The sequence below is a fragment of the Xenopus tropicalis genome, chromosome 8 (genome assembly GCF_000004195.4).
Source record: "Xenopus tropicalis strain Nigerian chromosome 8, UCB_Xtro_10.0, whole genome shotgun sequence".
In the NCBI taxonomy this organism is placed as follows: domain Eukaryota; kingdom Metazoa; phylum Chordata; class Amphibia; order Anura; family Pipidae; genus Xenopus; species Xenopus tropicalis.
This window is the reverse complement of record NC_030684.2, coordinates 77,383,270-77,402,950: the sequence shown is the minus strand read 5'-3', so window position 1 is coordinate 77,402,950 and position 19,681 is coordinate 77,383,270. Positions and strand designations below refer to the sequence as shown.

Genomic DNA, 19,681 nt, shown 5'->3' with positions numbered 1-19,681 from the left:
TGACATAATTATTTTATAGTACTGTATAACAATCTATTATGAAGAGGTATTTTCTTAGCAATACATGTGCATGTATACAGAAAATGTACATTTATGGATACATGGGAGCATATATGCTTATTATGCACACAGATACAATATATATGAATTCCCCACAGATATGAATATGTAACAGGCTGGGTTCACCCAGTCAGGCAGAACTGTCATGAGATGTCTGCACACATATAATTGGAGCTGAGACACAGACAGGACCCAGACAGCTTGGAAACTGGCAATGCTGGTTTCAATGGCAACTTTATAAGATCAGGAATGATAGCTTGAGTGGATAGGCAAGTGTGTACCAATATAACAGTCAAAATATAATGCACGTTCAATTATTTTCTGCCATAATACTGCCCCTTTACTACACCAGGCTGAGCACACAACAAATATATATAAGGAGCATTCATTATTAAAGTATATATATAGTACATATTAAATATATATTAAAGTATATATAGTACCTAAATATCAACAATATGACAGAAATGATGTTAGGACACATAAAGAAAAAACATATCAGGGTTGCTTGGGTGCACATGCAGATCTCTGTATATATATATATATATATATATATATATATATATATATATATATATATATACACACAGGGACTTACACTGCATAATTTGTGCTTTACTAAGTTCTAGTGTAGTGTAAAAGGGCCTATATTCAATTTATATTTCTATAAATTCATATAAGGTATTTACCATGGCCTTATTTATCTGCGCATCATTATGTTTATTTGTATAAGGCAGTAAAAGCTGCCTTAATGTTTCTCACCAATGCAACCAGTTACATATGAACCACAGAGTCCACTGAAACCATGTCCTCTGGTGGCCAAATTATCCTAAAAATGATTTAAACTCTAGCTTAAATTTACCAAGCAGTAACTTTTGGACACAGTGCCTCTAATAAATTAAATTTCCTTTGTTTTACTTACTAATATAAGTGATAAAACTTATTATTCTTTAAAAAATGATTAAAACAATGTCTCCTTAATATACAAATATACTAAAGAAATTAGAATTGTCAAATTAAAGCAGGTATACACGGATCTTATAATATATGTGAGTGTGGCATACAGCCTAATACAACAGCGCCATATATGTAAGTCCTTGTGAAAGCAAGATTAGTAACAGTAACTGTATTTTAATTTACCAAAAATTTAATTTACCAATAAGATAATCTGTAACATTAGATTTTCACTCAATAAAGGCTTTCTCCTTATCAAGTCTTCATGTCCAGTGCATTGCTTGAGAGAGAAGCCTTGCCAATTTGCTTACAAAGCTACAGTCACAATCTGCAAATATTTTTGATAAAAAGCATGCATATAATGCATTTTACAGAGAGCAGTCATACTATATTTTGCAGTGCATGTGTCAAATCAAATTAGGTTAAACTGATAACTGCACACAGTACCAGAAAGAACGAGAACTGCCTCTCACAGTTGTATTCAGTCAGAGCTGAATGAGTTAAAGTGAAATGTCCCCAGCTTAACCACTGGGAGAAATATAGGATTTTAGGTGACAGCAGTAACCCATATTTTACTCATATCTGACAAAATGCAGTTCTTCTATAATCTTCTGCAGCTTTAAATATGCTCATGGCTGCAAAACTACAAATAATTATTTAGTGTCAAACAGTATGCAGAGTGATGCAGTATCCATTATTTGCTTATTATTACAGTCTGATTACTTCAGGCACTGACTGGGTTAATGGCTACTTTATCACGTGCATACAGTCTGCCCAGATGTGCACTAGGAATTAAGGACAGAAGGTTCCCAGGCACTCAGCTCACTTGCTCTGCTTGCATGGTGCTATGTATGGCTTAAAACACATATTTAAGCATATTACATATTTTTGAATAAATATTATGCATAAAATGCATTAATAGTGTTAACATAAGTTACAGGGATTTTATTTTTAAGACAATACCCTAAATTTAGCTTTCAAAATTCATATTACTCAGGTGCAACCAAATACTATTAAAATCAGCAAAACACTGCTGTACATTTTATATGAAAATGCTGTAGAAAAGTGAACTATGGGTAATCACAAATAAATTCCCTTTCCCAAAGGAACGATAGGCAAAGACAGATGGATGAATAGGTAGCTAAATACATGGATAGATAATAGGCAAACGATCGCAGTCGCAGTCTAGACCTCAGACATACCCTAAGGATACAGTCTAATCCAGATGTAAGACCCTCCTCTAAAAGCAGCTGGATGTGACCTCACTGTGAAATTCTATAATGCATAGTATACGTGCAGAATAGATGGTTGATTCCACTTTTTGACATTTAATATATATATAGCACCCACAAGAGTTAATATATATAACAATCTACATGCAAATGTACAGAACAAACACACACACACACATATATCTATATATATATAGATATATATATAATCTCAAATAAATGTATTACATACACACACACACTATAATACACAAATTGGCAGGCAGACACACTCTTTCATGCATAGTATTCATGTAGATATGTCCATGTTGTAATAATGCTAAACACACATGTATACATCTGAAAGATATACAGTCTCAGACAGTGTAAATGCAGTATACACAGCTGTAACTATCTTTAAGTCCAGTATACTCACGATTTTAAGGGGTTGTGGAGGGCTGTGTTCATGGTGCAGCTGGGTATTAGGCAGGAACACTGCAGCCCCTCTAATATCACAATACTGTACAATTTCATTCATTCTGCACGCAATGGCCAATCAAAGGCCGTGTTGAGGGTAAGACTGGGAGTTGTAGTTTTGAGAGCCGCGCCAGTATGAATATGAATTGAAAATGGCACTACGTTGCCCAGAGTTCATTGCGAGGGACAAGTCTGGGAGGCTGAAGAAGAAAATGATTGGTGGAGAAGGTTAAGGTACTGTAAAGGGAGGAGGGGGAGCTGGGGGCAATGGGAAGGGGAGACTTTGTGTGTTGGATGGGGGGCGCGGGAAGGGATTGTCAAAAAGGGAGAGACAGGCAAGTTTATGAGTTAGGTGGGAGAGGCAGTCAGGTTGTGAGGAAAACTGAGATAAAAATAGGACGAGCCTAGTCATTGCTGGTGAGGCCCCATAAGGGCCTTTTGTTAACAAGCCAGCAGAAAAAAATGCAGCAAGTGGGTTGGGGGGAAGGGGGGGAGAAGGTGAGGGGAGAGCAGAATAATAGAGATCAGGCGGTGGAGAGAGAATTGGGAGGGGATGAATGGACTTAAAACTGATAAAGGAAAACACTGAAGTTGTTAATATCAGTTATATCCTAAATTTGTTTGATTGCAGGTCCAGTAATAAGATACAAGTACGCTGCAGGGAAGATTGGAGCCTTGAGGAAGATAGTGTGCCCACTGCAATTCAGGGACCTGCAGGAAAGAAAGGAGAACCAGTCACCATGGAAGGGTAAGGGAAAAGTGTGTCCTTCATCAGCAGGGCTCCCATAGTCCCCATTGCTGGCACAGATCATGCAGCAGGTCCCCATTTCCGTGGCCTTGCCAAACAGATATGGTGTGCGCTCCACTTTCTTGTAAACTCCACATAAAGTGAGTACTTTAGTACTATGTCAAGCACCTGTATTCAGCTGCTTCTTTTATATTCCTCATATAATAAGCCCCCCTTCACACTGCCACATTATAATTATTGTTATTCTTTGTATAGTGCTAACACATTCTTATGCGCCTGGCAAAGATTATATATCATTCACACCAGTCCCTTCCCAAGTGTAGCATAAAGCTCTAAGTACCTATAACAATTATGCCCTCTGTGGTCAATTTGAGTTCTAGGTACTGAATCTAGGACCCCAAAGTCAAAAGAGCTAACCATTGCGCCACTTTGCTGCCCTTAAAATTTTCAGTGATCTTTAGTGTGCAGTCGATCCTTTTATATTTCCTGTACAGGCAATTTATGTCAGAGCTGGTGAGGAATGTTGCGTTATGACCCAGATGTTTTTTTTCCTTTGCCAAAGAGATTAGAGAGCCAGAAAAGAACAGGGCCTTGGCCATAGTACATGGTCACTTTCAGTTTATGCAAATCGCTCTATGTAAAGGTGACCGATTAGGCAGCTTATCTGCCCGTCTATGGGCACCACCGACAGGCCTCCCCAACAGAAAACTGGAATTGGGCAGATCTCGATTGGGCAGGTTTGATTTTTCCGTCAAATGGGGGACCGTATAGGCTCGATGATGCGGTCCCCCATCCGATGGCGCCTATGCCAGCCGTTCTGATTTGATTGAATTAACCCTATATCGCCCACCCGTAGATGGGCATATCGGGAGAAGATCTGCTCACTTGGCGACCTCGCCAAATGAGTTGATCTTACAGTGAATGGCCACCTTAAGACTGGGGGTCCACCACAGTGGACAATATGGATTTTAATACCATTCACTCTGTTTGTCTGGAGGCTCCCAGTCGTTCCTATTCACTTATATACTTATGTAGTGGTGAACTATAAACTTAAGCTTACATTTAATGGTTTCTTATAACAAGTCAAACGCTCACCAAATTAGACTACAGGTCCAGGTGCTTATGCCCCGAACCTCTCGCTCTGTAGGTATTCAGTCTTCATATTAGTGCAATTAATATTCTACGTACAGTTGTGAACGGTTAAATATACACTCACTGCTTCCTCTCAGTGGCCCGGGTGCAATGCCCCAGACCCGCAGCAAGGGAAAACACAACCTCAAATCAGGTGTAGAAACATCACCGGCATGCACTCAACTGACTCCAGGACAGCGGTTGTAAAACTTCAAAAAGGCTTTATTCAAGGATCCGGATCCTTGAATAAAGCCTTTTTGAAGTTTTACAACTGCTGTTCTGGAGTCCATTGAGTGCATGCCGGTGATGTTTCTACACCTGATTTGAAATATGGATTTTAAGCCTAGCTTTTAGTAGTCAAATCAGAGCAGTGAGCAAAGAAAAGACAAGGTTAACAGCAGCAAAAAATATATGCATTGCAAATTCAAGTGCTAAATACTAATTAATAATAAATAAATACCAATTAATAAACAGGCAAAGCTTCAAAACAGCAACAACAAAATCTAGAACAGTCCAGTAGTAGCAGCAAGCGGCTCAAGTAGCCACGTGACCATTCCTGTGGGAAAGGTAATGTACCCCAATCTGGTAATAAACTCAGTCTTTACCTTGGCTATCCATGTTACCTTGGAAAAGTATTTATAAGAATCCCTTTACACAGCTAATTCTGTGAGGATTGGGCCCTTATTATCACCTGGTAATTTTTCCTTCGTACTGTCAACATTTCATACAGATTGCACAAACCAAATATACAGCAAAACAGTATATCTGAACAGGTTAATGACAAGCAAGATGTACACTGCAGAACACAGATGACATTTTTTGAACAGCAGAGGCCAGCATCACAGAAGGTCTCAACGGCACACAATACACCCATGGATGCCAGAGGATATGCCCAGTACAACGGTCTTCAGCAGTTTACAAAAGTGTAACATACTCATAACTTTACATCAGCCAAGAAAGTTACATGTTAGTTTAACGCTAAAGGTTAAGAGTGAAAAATGGGTTATTTGAAATTGATGTATCCTTTGGGGATTTTACAGTGCCAGAGGAAGTTACACCAGAAGAGAGGGTATTTTATAAATGTATAAATTTGTTGCAGGAGTCTAAAGCTAGATCAGTGACACAGGGTGGCACAAGGGAAGCAGTGAGAAAGGTTCTAAAATTAAGGTAGTATTTGGGCCATAAGACTAGAAAGGCTATGGAGAAGCACATATAGTTGGACATGTTTCAGTTATCCAAACATGTACTGGTAAATCAAAGATTGGGAGAAATAAAAAGGAGTTTTTCATGCATAGAATTTGCTATCTAGAAAAGCATCCAGAACAGTGTCTCAGTGTTCTATAATACATAGACCTAATTCTACAGGAACAATTTACAGAAGAAGCACAAATATGGCTGAAATATCATACATTCTTCTGTAGTCACATATATTGTTACACCAGAATACCAGGTCAATAATTCAACAAAATATAGCAACCAGAGACAGTAATTGCTAATAAAAACAGAAAGTGAAAAGATTGCTGGGCGTACAATTAAAAGTACTTTAACTTTCAGAAATGGGCTGTTTACTTTTGAGGCTAGTACAGGGGGTTTCTGTGTTGTGTCACACTCTAACAAATTTTGGTTTGGAAGCCCTGGTTCCCCTTTAAACAGTGCAACAGGTAGTGGAAGGTATAAGGATACTGGCACATGGGGAGATTTGTCAACTGTGAAAAATCTACACTACTTCAGGCGACAGATCTACTGAAAATACTTTGAGGTTGGATCCCATTTAATTGCGGCAAAAGAAGAAGTTTCCTGCAAGTACACCAGATTGATGCGAATAACGTGTTTTACTTGGGCGGTCTGAAGGCAAGTGATGGGGAAGGTATTTTCAGGAGATTTGTCACCCCCTATGAACTATCAATTTAACTCTCTTAGAACTTTTCCCAGTTATTTTAGCCATGGAACAATGGAGTGGTATAATGGAAGCAATACTGAATGTGGTGCAGGCTGTTAATAACACCAGAATTAACACTTTAATTAGGCTTTTGGTACATCATTGCATGCAATATAATATTAATTTTAGAGCAAACATGTACCCGGAACTTTCATTTCATAACAGATGCACTATCTAGAGGGCAATGGGAGACGATCATTAAGCTAGCACCAGCAGCTGATAAAGAAGGTTATCCATACCCTGACATTCTCTAGCTGCTTATTGTTCCCAGGTTGAAGAACTAATAAAATCATCCTTGTTGCAGAAGACATGGAAAGTATACTCCAGGGACTGGCAGTCATGGATTCGGTTTCTACAAGTCAGGTAACCTGAGCATAGTGAATGACAGCAGTTGCCTTCTGCATTTTATCATGCAACTAAGGAATGAAGGAACATCTACAGCATCAACGAACTGGGAAGCTAGTGGGAATATCTATTTTCACACACACATTAATAAATAATTACAACCTATGAAATACTTTGTCATTAATATGGTTTTGATGTGCCAGAAAGGCTGAGCCTAGGAGGGAAATAAGTTTCTAAAGTCTGGCTGACACCCATACTGAGTGTACTGGAAAAATGGTCTTTACCTTTGCTTGTTAAAGGAGCAGTAACACCAAAGAATAAAAGTGGTTAACGTAACTAACATATAATGTACTGTTGCTATGCACTGCTAAAATTTCTGTGTTTGCTTCAAAAAGACTACTATAGTTTAGTGCAGGGCAACAGTACATGATATTGAATCACCTTGATACATTTTCATTGTTGGTGTTACTGTTCCTTTAAGGAGCATTTAGAACAGAGCAGCCAAATCTGAACACTATGGGGGGAATTCACAAAAGTGGTGATATTCTGACAAAATAAAAGTGGAGATAGATTTGTTGGATTTTCCACCTAATTCACAAACATCTATCTCCACTTTTGTGAATTTGTCTTTTAAACAGACAGTTTTCAGATTTTGTCGTTTTCCCGACATTTTTTTATGAATTTGCCTTTAGCTCTTAGTAATTCTGTTGGTCCCATCAAACCCAGTCCCAAAGCTACAGGAGCCTTGGGATACAAATTTTACCAGCAAGATTTTGCATTTCATATGCCATTTGCTATTTCACTTTGGGGCATTTTCCTGAGGGGTAATTTTAGTTTGCCCAGGGAAACTATATATCATTTTTTCAGGACAATCTGGGCTTTATACTTCTGTAACAAGATTTAAGGGTCTAAATACCTTCTTCTCTAGCCCCTACTCATTACTGGTCAGCAGCAATCTGGCCCACACACCAACATGCCCAGTGAATAGAGGTCCAACAGGACTAGGGCCCACTGGGTTTTTATCCAGTGCCCTGTTGGGCCAGTCCAACCCTGTACCCCAATATCCAAATTTGGGTGCCAGTGTGTATGTGCCACCAAGATGGCTGCTGGGAACAGGTGGGGACCAATGCTGTTAAGCAGCTCTGTAGTTCAGGACATGCTATGGGAGCAGAGATAAGTTGGGGCAAATGTCAGTGAAGTGGTTAAAGAGGGGGCACTGCTGCTAAAACTAAAAATTTGCCTGGGAGGCTTTACTTTTTCTTTTAATAAAAATGCTTACAATATATTCACACAAAATGTTATTATTGTCTCATTGATTAAGCTAAAACTAGCATAAACATGCAAATGTGAGGTAAAAACTTTTTATATATAAGATATACATTAAACTTTTTTTAATCTGTGTTTTACTTGTTTATAAAATGTTAATGAGGCTTTTTGCACCTATTGTTCTAGGGTTAGATAGAAACTTGTCCCCTAACAATAAGCTGCTAATCCCCATTAATATGTTAATAGAGACTGGGGGAAACAAAACAGAAGAGCTTAGAATTTGTCTGACAGAGTTACACTGAGTTTTACTCCATTTTGAAAATGTCGGGAAAAAATGTCGTTAAAACGTCGTATAAATGTCGTTTAAACGCCAAATTCACAAAAGTGTCTGTAAACTGTCTTTCTTTCACCAAAAACAGAAAAGTGGCGATTTAGCCGGATTTCTGTTTGTGAATCTGGAGAAAGTGTTTTCCACCAGTTTTTCCACCACTTTTACTCCAAAAAACGGCTATCTCTACTTTTGTGAATTCCCCCCAATGAGCTTGAGCTTACAACTGACACATGTTAATGTACTGGTAATGTGCAACTAAGAAAATCTGGTAGTAGAAAGGGTAACACACAAAGCAACACAAACTGCAGACTGCCAGTGAAAGGTGTAAAAAGCTTTAAAGCCATACGAACCAAGCTACATTTTAAGTGCCGCAATGAAACTACATTTTATAATAGCAAAAATGACAGGAATGGAACTGGCGATAATTTAACAAAACTAATTTAGCATTGAGGTTGCCACAAAAGTATCAAATTCTCGGGTTATTTGTACTTAGTTAATTTGATCTGCTGGGAGAGCTCTGGCTAATAACAGTAAATGTAAAGTTAGAATAAATAATAAAATAATTGCAAAATGTATTACCAAATGCTTAAAAACAAACCTATCCCTTAAAAACAAAGCAAGATAGATCATAATATAAATGTACCAGTAAATGTTAGCTCCAGTGAAAAAAACTTGAAATTTGATGCACACTGTTGCCTAAGTCCCAATAGAGAACAATTTATCACAACAGAACAACAGTGCTACACTTATACAAATGAAGCTGCGTATCCTTCTGCATATCTGCATTTCCTATACATGATTTAAAAATGATCATTCTAATTCAATTTATTAAATTTTTGCTTCACACAAGGAAATATCAAAGGTGTCAGCATCATCATCCTGGAGTGGGATGTAGTTGTAAATCAATCCCAAATCCTCTTTTAAGCAGGATGAGCCAAATCCAGAGATTTTTTGGGGGCATTGTGGCTAAACCCAAAAGTCAGTTAACTGGGCAGAATGCCCATTTGCTTCCTAGGTATACCTGAAACTTGGGGAAAATATGTATTTGTTATCCAAGATATTTTTGGAACTATGTATGAATGACTGATACACCAATATTTTTCTGCATGCATTTCATGAGATATAGGGGACTCTGGCCAAAGGCTGAACCTTCAAGAAGAGCTTTAACATAAGTTTTCAGGTAGGGTTGAGAGAATTAGGTGGATAAATAGACCTACGGCTAACACTAAAATTGTTAAACAGTTCTAACAATATTTCCCCCCCCCCCCAAAATTTCTATAGTTAGTAGTTTAAGGATAACAAAGCAAAATGAACTTTAACTCTCACATATACACCCTGGCATTTCCACTAATGTTTCACTTGGTGCTCAGTAGTTAAGTGATCAGCACCCCTCCAAAATTGCAAAAATACTGGCACAACAGGGCTGTAAGTAGGGTAAAGTAGTAACTTTAAATTGTATTATTTGTTACAAATGATCTTTGTACACATGTATACGTTACATTGTTTCAATTTCTAGGTTGTATATGGTTGGAGCTCATTTAAAAGGGGTATTGGACTTTATTGGACATTGGATTTATTAACCTCTATAGTTTCACTAGTTATTTAATATGCAAATTAATTGTTTGATGTCATCCCTGTTGCTTTTTAAGCACCATACTAGTGCCAGTATTTTTGCACTTTTGGTAACAAAGCAAAATATTCAGTTATTGTTTGAAGTGGTGAAAGAGTTCAAACACTGGCCACCATTTTGCCACTGCTTTTGTTTGTAAATCAGCAGGAATTCACATTACATGTTTGGAGGACATATGATATTATTCGAGAAATACACATGCTTGTAATGGCCAAGCTAAGAATATATAACATGGGGACAAATCAGGAGTAGTGTAATAATATTGTAGTCGGGGTACTTGTGCAAGTTGTGTTTGCATTTCTTAGGTGCATAAATCAGAGCTTGCCACTGGTTACCAGAGGGAAACTTTCCAGCTCTCTATCCAATTGTACATAATTTTTTTTTATAAAAAGTGCAAAATAAGCAAAACTCTTTTTTTTTTATCCTTTCATATATTCTATATGTGCCCCCTAAAAACCCTATACAAAAAATATGGAGATATGGGGAGTATTTCTCTGGTGAACTGTTGCAAGCTTTTTTTTCATAATTACTCCCCTAAGAAGTGGAAACATAACTACATACAAGTACATACTCCCTCTGTTCTCCCACTACATTATTAGTATTAAAACTACTCTCCCTTCACCCTTTTTATTATGCACCACTGGCATTTCCTTAGCCTGGTCATGACAAGTATGTATATTTCTAAAATTATTTCTACATTCATTTACATTCATACTGGAGAATAACATTATATAAGGAGTTAAAAGGCCCTCACTACACCAGTTTATTATATAATTGCATTCTAATTTATTCAATGCAGTAATTTATGTTTGTGCACATTTTACTGCATTCCTTAAAAAAACAACTAAATACATACATCATACATGGTCAGCAGGGCCGGAACTAGGGGTAGGCAGAAGAGGCACCTGCCTAGGGCAGAACAATTACCTATTCTGCACTCCCTTCTCATTGCCCCTGCTGCTTGTCATTACATGGTGGGGGCAATGACCCCCCGCACACTTGACGGAACTGCGCATGCGCACCAAAGCACACGCGAGGGGGGAGGTGCAGGGCCGAGGTGGTCGTCCAGGATGCCTAAGGTTCTCGGCCGATTGGCCCGACCTGATTATCAGCATTGGTAACTTATCTACAGAGAAAGACAAAATGCCTCTGTAAAGATGACCATACATGGCCGATTCCAGCTGCTGATATCTGCCCGTGGATGGGCACAAACGATGGGCCTGCCAGACAGACATCTGGCCTGAAATCAGGCAGGTTTGATTTCTCCGTTGGATCGGCCCGCCATTCTAATTTGATTCACATTCAAATTAGCCTAATATTGCCCACCCATAGGTGGGAATATCGGGAGAAGTCACCAAACGAGCAGATCTCACCATGTATGGCTAGCTTAACAGTTCACACAGAACAGTCTAAAACACTGGGGCAAATCAGGGAACTAGGTCAAAGCTACTGCCTCTTAGGAAGTGGCATGTGTTGTTTCAACTTTATCATAGTAGCTTTACTATAATATCTTTAAAACTAGAAGAAAGTATATAAGTTTGCAAGAGCAAATGCAGTTGCTAAAGGAGCTACTCTTCTATGTAAATACCATTTTATACATTGTTTGAATTGTATTTATTTCACAATAGAAAGGGCAAGGAGAGCCATTAAAGTGAGTAAGGTTAAAAACAACAGAAAGGGGTATGAGGTTACCTTGAAGCCCCATCTTCTGCAACTATATGTATTCTAAGCAAGGAAGTACACCATGTTGCTGAATGGATCTTAAATAGACGGCAAGATAGAGGGCTGGTCCAAGGGGATCTCTTATGGGCAGATTGGTCCAGTTAACCTCTCAACTCTAAACCACACAGGGCACACATTACTATTAATAACGTTTTATAGCTGTCCCATTCTGTATTTTTTTAAATTTATAGTAGTAATTGACATGTCCTATGAGCAGAGTGTAATTTACAGAATTTTACAAATTAGGAATTAACTTGCTGAACTTATAAATAACAATAACAATTAATTTTCAGTTGGATTAAGGACCCCTAAAAGTCTTGCTGTAGGGTACACTACTAATAACATCACTGAAGCATAGTAGAAATGTACTAAGCCTGTGCTTAGCAATAACCAATGAGCTAAGAAAAGCCCTGGTACAAAATGGCCATAATCACCACTCATAGTGTTCCATGATAGCTTATGGTAGTCATGTTCCAATGGGGTGATATGGGTCTTTGTGTGCAACTCCCATTTGCTATAAATGAATTGTAACCATTTTTAAAAGTTGTCTATCCAACATTAGCTTTGAGGCAGCAGTCAATGGCCAAGTTACAGTCTCTGATCAGCTCACAGGTCAGCTTAGAGGCAGTGATGATTTGCCTGAACATCAGGATGGGCAAACTGCACATGGCATTGGCCTTTGGCCTTTCCATTCCAAATCAAACACTGCTGTGTCTATTAATTTAGGGGAACCCTGGAGCTATTGCCACCTACTGCAGTAATTTTGCTGAATCGAGTGCAAATTGTGGCAATCGCATTGTCCATTTGCAGCCTGGAATTGTGGGAAAAAACATGCCAATTGCTCATGTGTTGTCAGATCTTCTGTCCTCGTAAACTGATTACGATCTGATTGGACTGTAAAATGCCCTGGGTTTTACTAGCTAAAACACCCCATACACCATCAGTCAAATGATCTCTACAGCTGCCTGCAATAAAATAGTTTCTGCTTTAAAGACACCATTTTACATACAGTGAATAAAATAATTATTGAGTCTGAACAATAACCCTGTGCCCTGGGCACCTTGCTTATTGTATCTGAATTACATTAGGAATATTATAAAGACTAATAATTGCCTATAATCTATATTTTAAAATCATTTCTATGATATATAATATTTATTTATAATCGAAAAATAGGCACAGCACTCACAGGACTTTGTAGTGAAAAAAATTAATCCTTTACTTGTACGAAATCAACGTTTCGGTCCTAACACCTGGACCTTTCTCAAGATCCCTCAATTGTGCTCAACCCCCCTCTAAATACCTTATGGTGCCAGTGAGTGCTGTGCCTATTTTTCGATTATATTTTGATCTCTATACTCGGCACCCAGGCATTTATGGAATTTTGGTGCATGCCCTCCTTACCATGATATATATATGTTTTTTAGGGTGCCAAGAAAAAATGGTGTAAAATAAGGGAAGTGCATTATGTATTATATATTGGTGGAACCACAAATAAATGGTGTAAAATGAGGAAAAGCTTAAAATAAGGGCATGTAAAATTGAGGTTTCACCTCACCAGAAATTCAAGGGTTAAGAGATGAATGCAGGGACCCACTGATTTGATCCTCTTATAGGATAAGACTGACCCATATGTCAGGGTTATTGAATTATTTCAATCTGAAGAACCACAGTGCCATCTGGTGGAAGAAAGTAATATTTAAAGTTGAATGCTTTTAGTCACAGGTTATGTATGTATGTATGTATGTATAACTTTATTTATAAAGCGCCACAAGGGTACGCAGCGCTGTACAATCTTACAGAATACAAAATTACACACAGGGAGGACAAGTGATATTATAAATAAATACAGTAAATATATATATATATATATATATAAGTGCCATGTGGTATGAGACACAGTGGGAAGGAGGTCCCTGCCCCGTAGAGCTTACAATCTAAGTGGTTGGGTAACATACAGGCACAAATTGAAAGGTAAGAGATCATGGGCATTTGCCCTTAAGCGCAGGACTGGCCAAAATAATGTTTTAGTGCTCCAGAAGGTATCAGCTGAGCTTTTTCTGGCTATGGCATTAGAAAAAGTAATTCTTCATTTACGTACAATAGTAACCTGTAGATCAGCGAGTTTATGATAATATAGAAACAAATCATCAAATCATACCAGGTTACAACTTTCTTCTGAAAAGCTAGTAATCTAATTAGTATAAAAGTAATAGATATTAAAATTACCCCGGTTCAGCTTAGTGTGGGGGTGCATCAGGGCTCTGTGCTTGGTCCTTTGCTGTTCTCCCTGTACACTCTTTCTCTAGGAGACCTTATTTCTTCTTTTAGTCTTAAATATCACTTATATGCAGATGACATCCAGATATATTTAGACACCCCTGCACTAACCACTGATGTTCAAACCCAGATTGGTAACTGCCTCCTGGCTATCTCCTCCTGGATGAACCGACGCCACCTCAAACTTAACCTAGCTAAAACAGAGCTCATGGTCTTCCCGCCCAAACCTGGCCCTTCTCTTCCTTTCACCATTACTATTGACGGCATGTCCATTAACCCTGTAAATTCTGCACGCTGCCTTGGGGTCATCTTTGACCAGTCCCTCTCCTTCTCTAACCATATTAATAACACTGCCAAAACCTGACACTTTTTCCTCCGCAATATTGCGAAGATACGCCCCTTACTTTCACAAGTAACAGCTAAAACACTAATCCATGCCCTTATCCTTTCCCGCTTAGATTACTGCAATCTCCTACTAACCGGCCTCCCAGACTCCCACCTCTCTCCCCTGCAAACAATCTTAAACTCTGCTGCCAGGATCCTCCTGCTCTCTCCTAAGAGGTAACCTGCTCAGCCTCACTTAAGCGCTCTAGCATGGCTGCATGTTAAGCAAAGGATAGCTTACAAAATTCTTCTGATGACATTCAAAGCCCTTCACTCCTCTGCTCCTCACTACATTTCTTCACTGGTTTCTCTGCACGTTCCTGGTCGTCTCCTCCGCTCCTCTCAGAGCCTCCGTCTTTTTCCACCATCCACAACAACTGTGCCTTCTCGTCTTAAACCTTTCTATATCGCTGCTCCTTACCTATGGAACTCTATCCGTGAATCTCTCCATAGGGAACACTCACCCACTCTCTTTAAGATTAAACTTGGATGCTACCTTCTCGAGCACTAAAACATTATTTTGCCCAGTCCTGTGCTTAAGGGCAAATGCCCATACCTGGTGCACTCTTACCTTCCAATTTCTGCTGGTATGTTACCCAACCACTCAGATTGTAAGCTCTACAGGGCAGGGACCTCCTTCCTACTGTGTCTCTTACCACATGGCACTTATTCCCTGTGTATTTATACTTATTTATTGTAACACTTGTCCTCCCTGTGTGTAATTCTGTATATTGTAAGATTGTACAGCGCTGCGTACCCTTGTGGTGCTTTATAAATAAAGTTATGCATACATACATACAAATGTGAAATGAGCAAAGTGAAAATCAGAAATAAAGTTGTCTACAATGCAACAGAATGGATTATAAAATCCAAAACTGCATCTATGGATGCAGTTACATTTCGAGGGGATAGATGACTTAAAGTAACAGTAATACCAAAAAAATTAAATAGCTTAACATTACATAATATTGTAATTACTTTTATTACTTTTCGTTTTTTGATGTTACTGTTCCTTTAAATGAGCAGTTCTGGGTTGCGTAACTGGGACAGAAGGATTGGAAATTACACATTTCAATTTGTCATACTGGCCTTAGTTGATAATTTATCAACTATCCCCAGTTTTGGACTGGGGTGTCTGGGCACCACCATGGTTGCCACCTCATGCCCCCCCCCCCCCCCAGTGGCGAATTCCTCAAAGCTGCTGCCAGCCTCAAACCCCCCCCCCCCCCCCCCCTGTATGTGCTGTATGGGGAAGAAGGGGTCGTGGAGTACCCAAAGTTCTGGGTAGCTGGGAGCATGTCTGGGTTGGTGAGGCCCACCAGGTTTTTTTCCCACCAGCAAAGTCCGATTATGGCTATCCTCTGTTTTAGTAATGAATGCAAAATTGCTCAAATCCATTTTTATTACTTTTAATTTTTGAAAAACATAACAAATAAGAGAAAAAAAGAATGATATTGTTTACATTAGTAACAACAGGACGGACGTGAGTGAAATAGCAGCACAATGCACTATTCTACTTAGAAGGAACAGAAAATCTTTTAATAGAATTCTTTTCATTCACTGGTAAGAATTCTAATAGCCCTTTGTTTATTAATTGCTGAATTTGAATGGGAAAGCTTCTCTTTCACATATGTATTTAATGTAATCTACAGCAATGTGTAATGATGGTGCTTTTTCATATATCCATTTAAATAAGATCTATATATTCTGAACATTGACTTAACCAACCAATAATGTAGACACTAATAATTGCCCTATTATAGAATCTTATGAAATTAACATATACGTATCAATAAATATTGTCCTTTAGTCAGCATTTTGTAAGCTCTGTGTATTCCATAACTGAATAATACAGCTTTAACTGTAAGATAAAGACATGAAAACAAAAGACACAGCTCTGTCCATTCATTGGCTGATGTAATCTAGTATGTACAGTTGCAAGAAAAAGTATGTGAACCCTTTGGAATTATATGGATTTCTGCAAAAATTGGTCATAAAATGTGATCTGATCTTCATCTAAAGCTGGCCATACACGCACCGATAATATCGTACGAAACCTTGTTTTGTACGATATTCGGTGCGTGTATGGCAAGTCGGCGAGTCGACCGATATCAGCAGCCTCCAATCAGGTGGGTTAAAAGATTTTGATCGGGTGCCATAGAAGGCGCCTGAGCAAAATCTGCCTTCAGGGCTGAATCGGCAGAAGGAGGAAGAAATCCTATTGTTTCTACCTTCTTATCCATTGAAATCTTATCCAATGAAATCCATTCTTGTTTAGTGTTTTACATATCGTAGATTCGCTAACAGGGATGTTAGCAGATGACAGACACTTTTGTAAGTCTTTAGCTGACACTCTAGGATTCTTCTTCGCCTCACTGAGCATTCTGCGCTGTGCTCTTGCAGTTATCTTTACAGGACGGCCACTCCTAGGGAGAGTAGCAGCAGTGCTGAACTTTCTCCATTTATAGACAATTTGTCTTACCATGGACTGATGAACAGCAAGGCTTTTGGAGATACTTTTATAACCCTTTCCAGCTTTATGCTAGTCAACAATTCTTAATCGTAGGTCTTCTGAGAGCTCTTTTGTGCGAGGCATCATTCACATCAGGCAATGCTTCTAGGGAAAAGCAAACCCAAAACTGGTGTGTGTTTTTTATAGGGCAGGGCAGCTGTAACCAACACCTCCAATCTCATCTCATTGATTGGACTCCAGTTGGCTGACACCTCACTCCAATTAGCTCTTGGAGATGTCATTAGTCTAGGGGTTCACATACTTTTTCCACCTGCACTGTGAATGTTTACATGGTGTGTTCAATAAAAACATGGAAATGATTTGTGTGGTATTAGTTTAAGCACACTGTGATTGTCTTAGACTTAGATGAAGATCAGATCACATATTATGACCAATTTGTGCAGAAATCCATATAATTCCAAAGGGTTCACATACTTTTTCTTGCAACTGTATGTGTGAAATTGGTTTCTGTGTGTGCCCAGTGCCTAAGAGACAGAGGGACAGACTTAGCTCTTAAAATGGGAGTGTTTTAATACAGGATCATTCTATGAGACATACTATTGTAAAATATATTATTTATGAAAGGCTCTATTTATATGAAACACTGTTTTACATATTTTAATAGAAACATGCAATATTCAGGGTTGTAGTCTTCCTTTAACAAAGATTACTTTAGGCTAATGCCACACTTAGGGGCTAATTTACTAAGACACGAATTCGAATCCGAATTGGAAAAATTCCGATTGGAAAACAAACATTTTGCGACTTTTTCGTATTTTTTGCGATTTTTTCGTCGCCATTGCGACTTTTCATAAATTGTCGCGACTTTTTCGTAACCATTACGACTTGCGCGAAAAGTCGCAACTTTTTCGTGCCCGTTCCAATTTGCTCGTATCTTGTTGCGACTTTTTCGTATTGAGCGCTCGTAAGCGGCGGGCGAAACTTTCAAACTTAGCATGATTTTGGAAGCCTCCCATAGGACTCAATGGCACTCTGCAGTTCCAACCTGGCCCAAGAAAAGTCACCATACTGAAGCTTGAATGAATCCGAAACTTTCGTACTCGGCACGAAAGCTGCGAAAAAGTCGCGAGTTTTCGCGCAAGTCGTAGCGCTATGAAAAAGTTGCGACATTTTGCGAAACATTCGTAATGGCTACGAAAAAGTTGCGAAAATGTCCGAAAAAATCGCAAAATACCAACCATTACGAAAAAAAACGCTTTCGGACGCATTCGGACAGTTCGTGCATTAGTAAATGTGCCCCTTAGTGTATGGCGTATATTTTCGGCAAGCCGAAAACAGCTTGCTGAAAATATGTGCCATACACTCCTACCTGTGCCTGCACCCGAATGAATGGAATAAGCTCGGGTGCACATGTAGCCAAAATACGCATAGAAACGAGAGACTTTGCATTCTCTTGCGTTTTTAGGCGGATTTCAGATACATGTGCCTGCACCCGAGCATATTCCATTCATTCGGGTGCGGGCACAGGTAGGAGCATATTGTGCGTATGGTGCATATTTTCAGCAAGCGTTTTTTGGCTTTCCGAAAATATACGCCATACGCATGGTGTGGCAGTAGCCTTACTAGCTCCAACCAAGAGGATCCCATTAAAATGGAGAAACATTTTGGAGGTATATGTTCCTTTGATAAAACATCCGTCAAAGAAAGCTATTTTTTCTCTCAATATCTCAGTATGTTTTTTAACCAAATTGGATCCGAGACCAGAAAATGTGCATTTTAGACAAATCTAAAGTGCTACATATTCAGTAAAAGAAAGATTCATGAGGTTCTATATTTAAGGAAACGTCAACCCCCAAAAATATTTTTTTGCCTAATAAAAGAAAACATAATTCTAAGCAACTTTCCAATTTGAATTTATTACAAATCTTTAGTGCTTTACAGGCATTTACAGTCATTTGCTTGTGTGTGAATAGTTAAATATATGCTTTATTCATATTTTTCATTCATTTATATCCTGTATATATAAAAACATTTTCTTTGATGTAACAGTACTGTTTTGTTGCAGTGTTTGCTACCATCTAAATATGTTTGATCATCTCTCAAAAGAGACAGGAGAAATGACAGGAATATCTAAACAGACATACAAGACCAGGGGTTACTGGCTAATTAAGACAATTACACTGGCTAACTATACAACTTTGCTTTTCAAAGGTGGTAAGCTCCATATTGAGACAGTGTACTGTGTGTGTGCTTGCCAAAATACAAACTGTTATGTGCCACCCCCTCTGAGACAGCCAGAATTGCTTTAAGGGTCCTGGTAAGCATCATCTACATACCCTAATAACTCCAGTACAAAGCCAAAGTTATACAAAACATTGGGGTCTTTATCAAAAATGGAAAGGTGCTGTAATGCAAAGGACAATTTATTTGTGTCTGTGCCAGGGCTGCCCAACATCATGGTGTAACACAGTAGAAGGCAAAATGTACCCAGATTTGTAGCCAGTCAAAAGCAACAACAAAGTAGCAACAAATATGCCTGAGTGGCCTTGGCCTGTCTGCCTGGTAGAATAATAGTGCAGATTCAGCACATGAACATTTCTCTCTTTGTTATTTCAACTGTATATGTTGTAGTGGCCAGCAGTATAGGAAATTCAATACCAATTACAATTACAAATGCTTTTACATTTTTTGAAATTTGCCTTTAATATCCAGAATGTTATATTTGGGTTT

At 38.6% G+C, this 19,681-nt stretch overlaps 1 protein-coding gene and 1 long non-coding RNA gene across 4 annotated transcripts in view; one reads left to right on the top strand and one right to left on the bottom strand.

The window, feature by feature from the left end:
- Positions 1 to 2,936, bottom strand: part of dpf1 (double PHD fingers 1) — a 68,001-nt gene extending 65,065 nt beyond the window's left edge. The window contains exon 1 of one of the 2 annotated variants that reach the window (XM_012967813.3): positions 2,662 to 2,936. In XM_012967813.3, coding sequence (XP_012823267.1) covers positions 2,662 to 2,759 — 98 coding nt within the window. In that variant the 5' untranslated portion in view covers positions 2,760 to 2,936. 2 annotated transcript variants of the gene reach the window in all.
- A 22-nt stretch (positions 2,937 to 2,958) lies between these two features.
- Positions 2,959 to 7,035, top strand: LOC116406698. 2 transcript variants are annotated; one of them, XR_004219757.1, is made up of 2 exons: positions 2,959 to 3,450; positions 6,825 to 7,035. It is a non-coding gene; the product is annotated as an uncharacterized LOC116406698 (long non-coding RNA). The 2 variants fall into 2 exon arrangements; XR_004219758.1 differs by having other exon boundaries at positions 6,792 to 7,035.
- Positions 7,036 to 19,681: the final 12,646 nt, after the last annotated feature.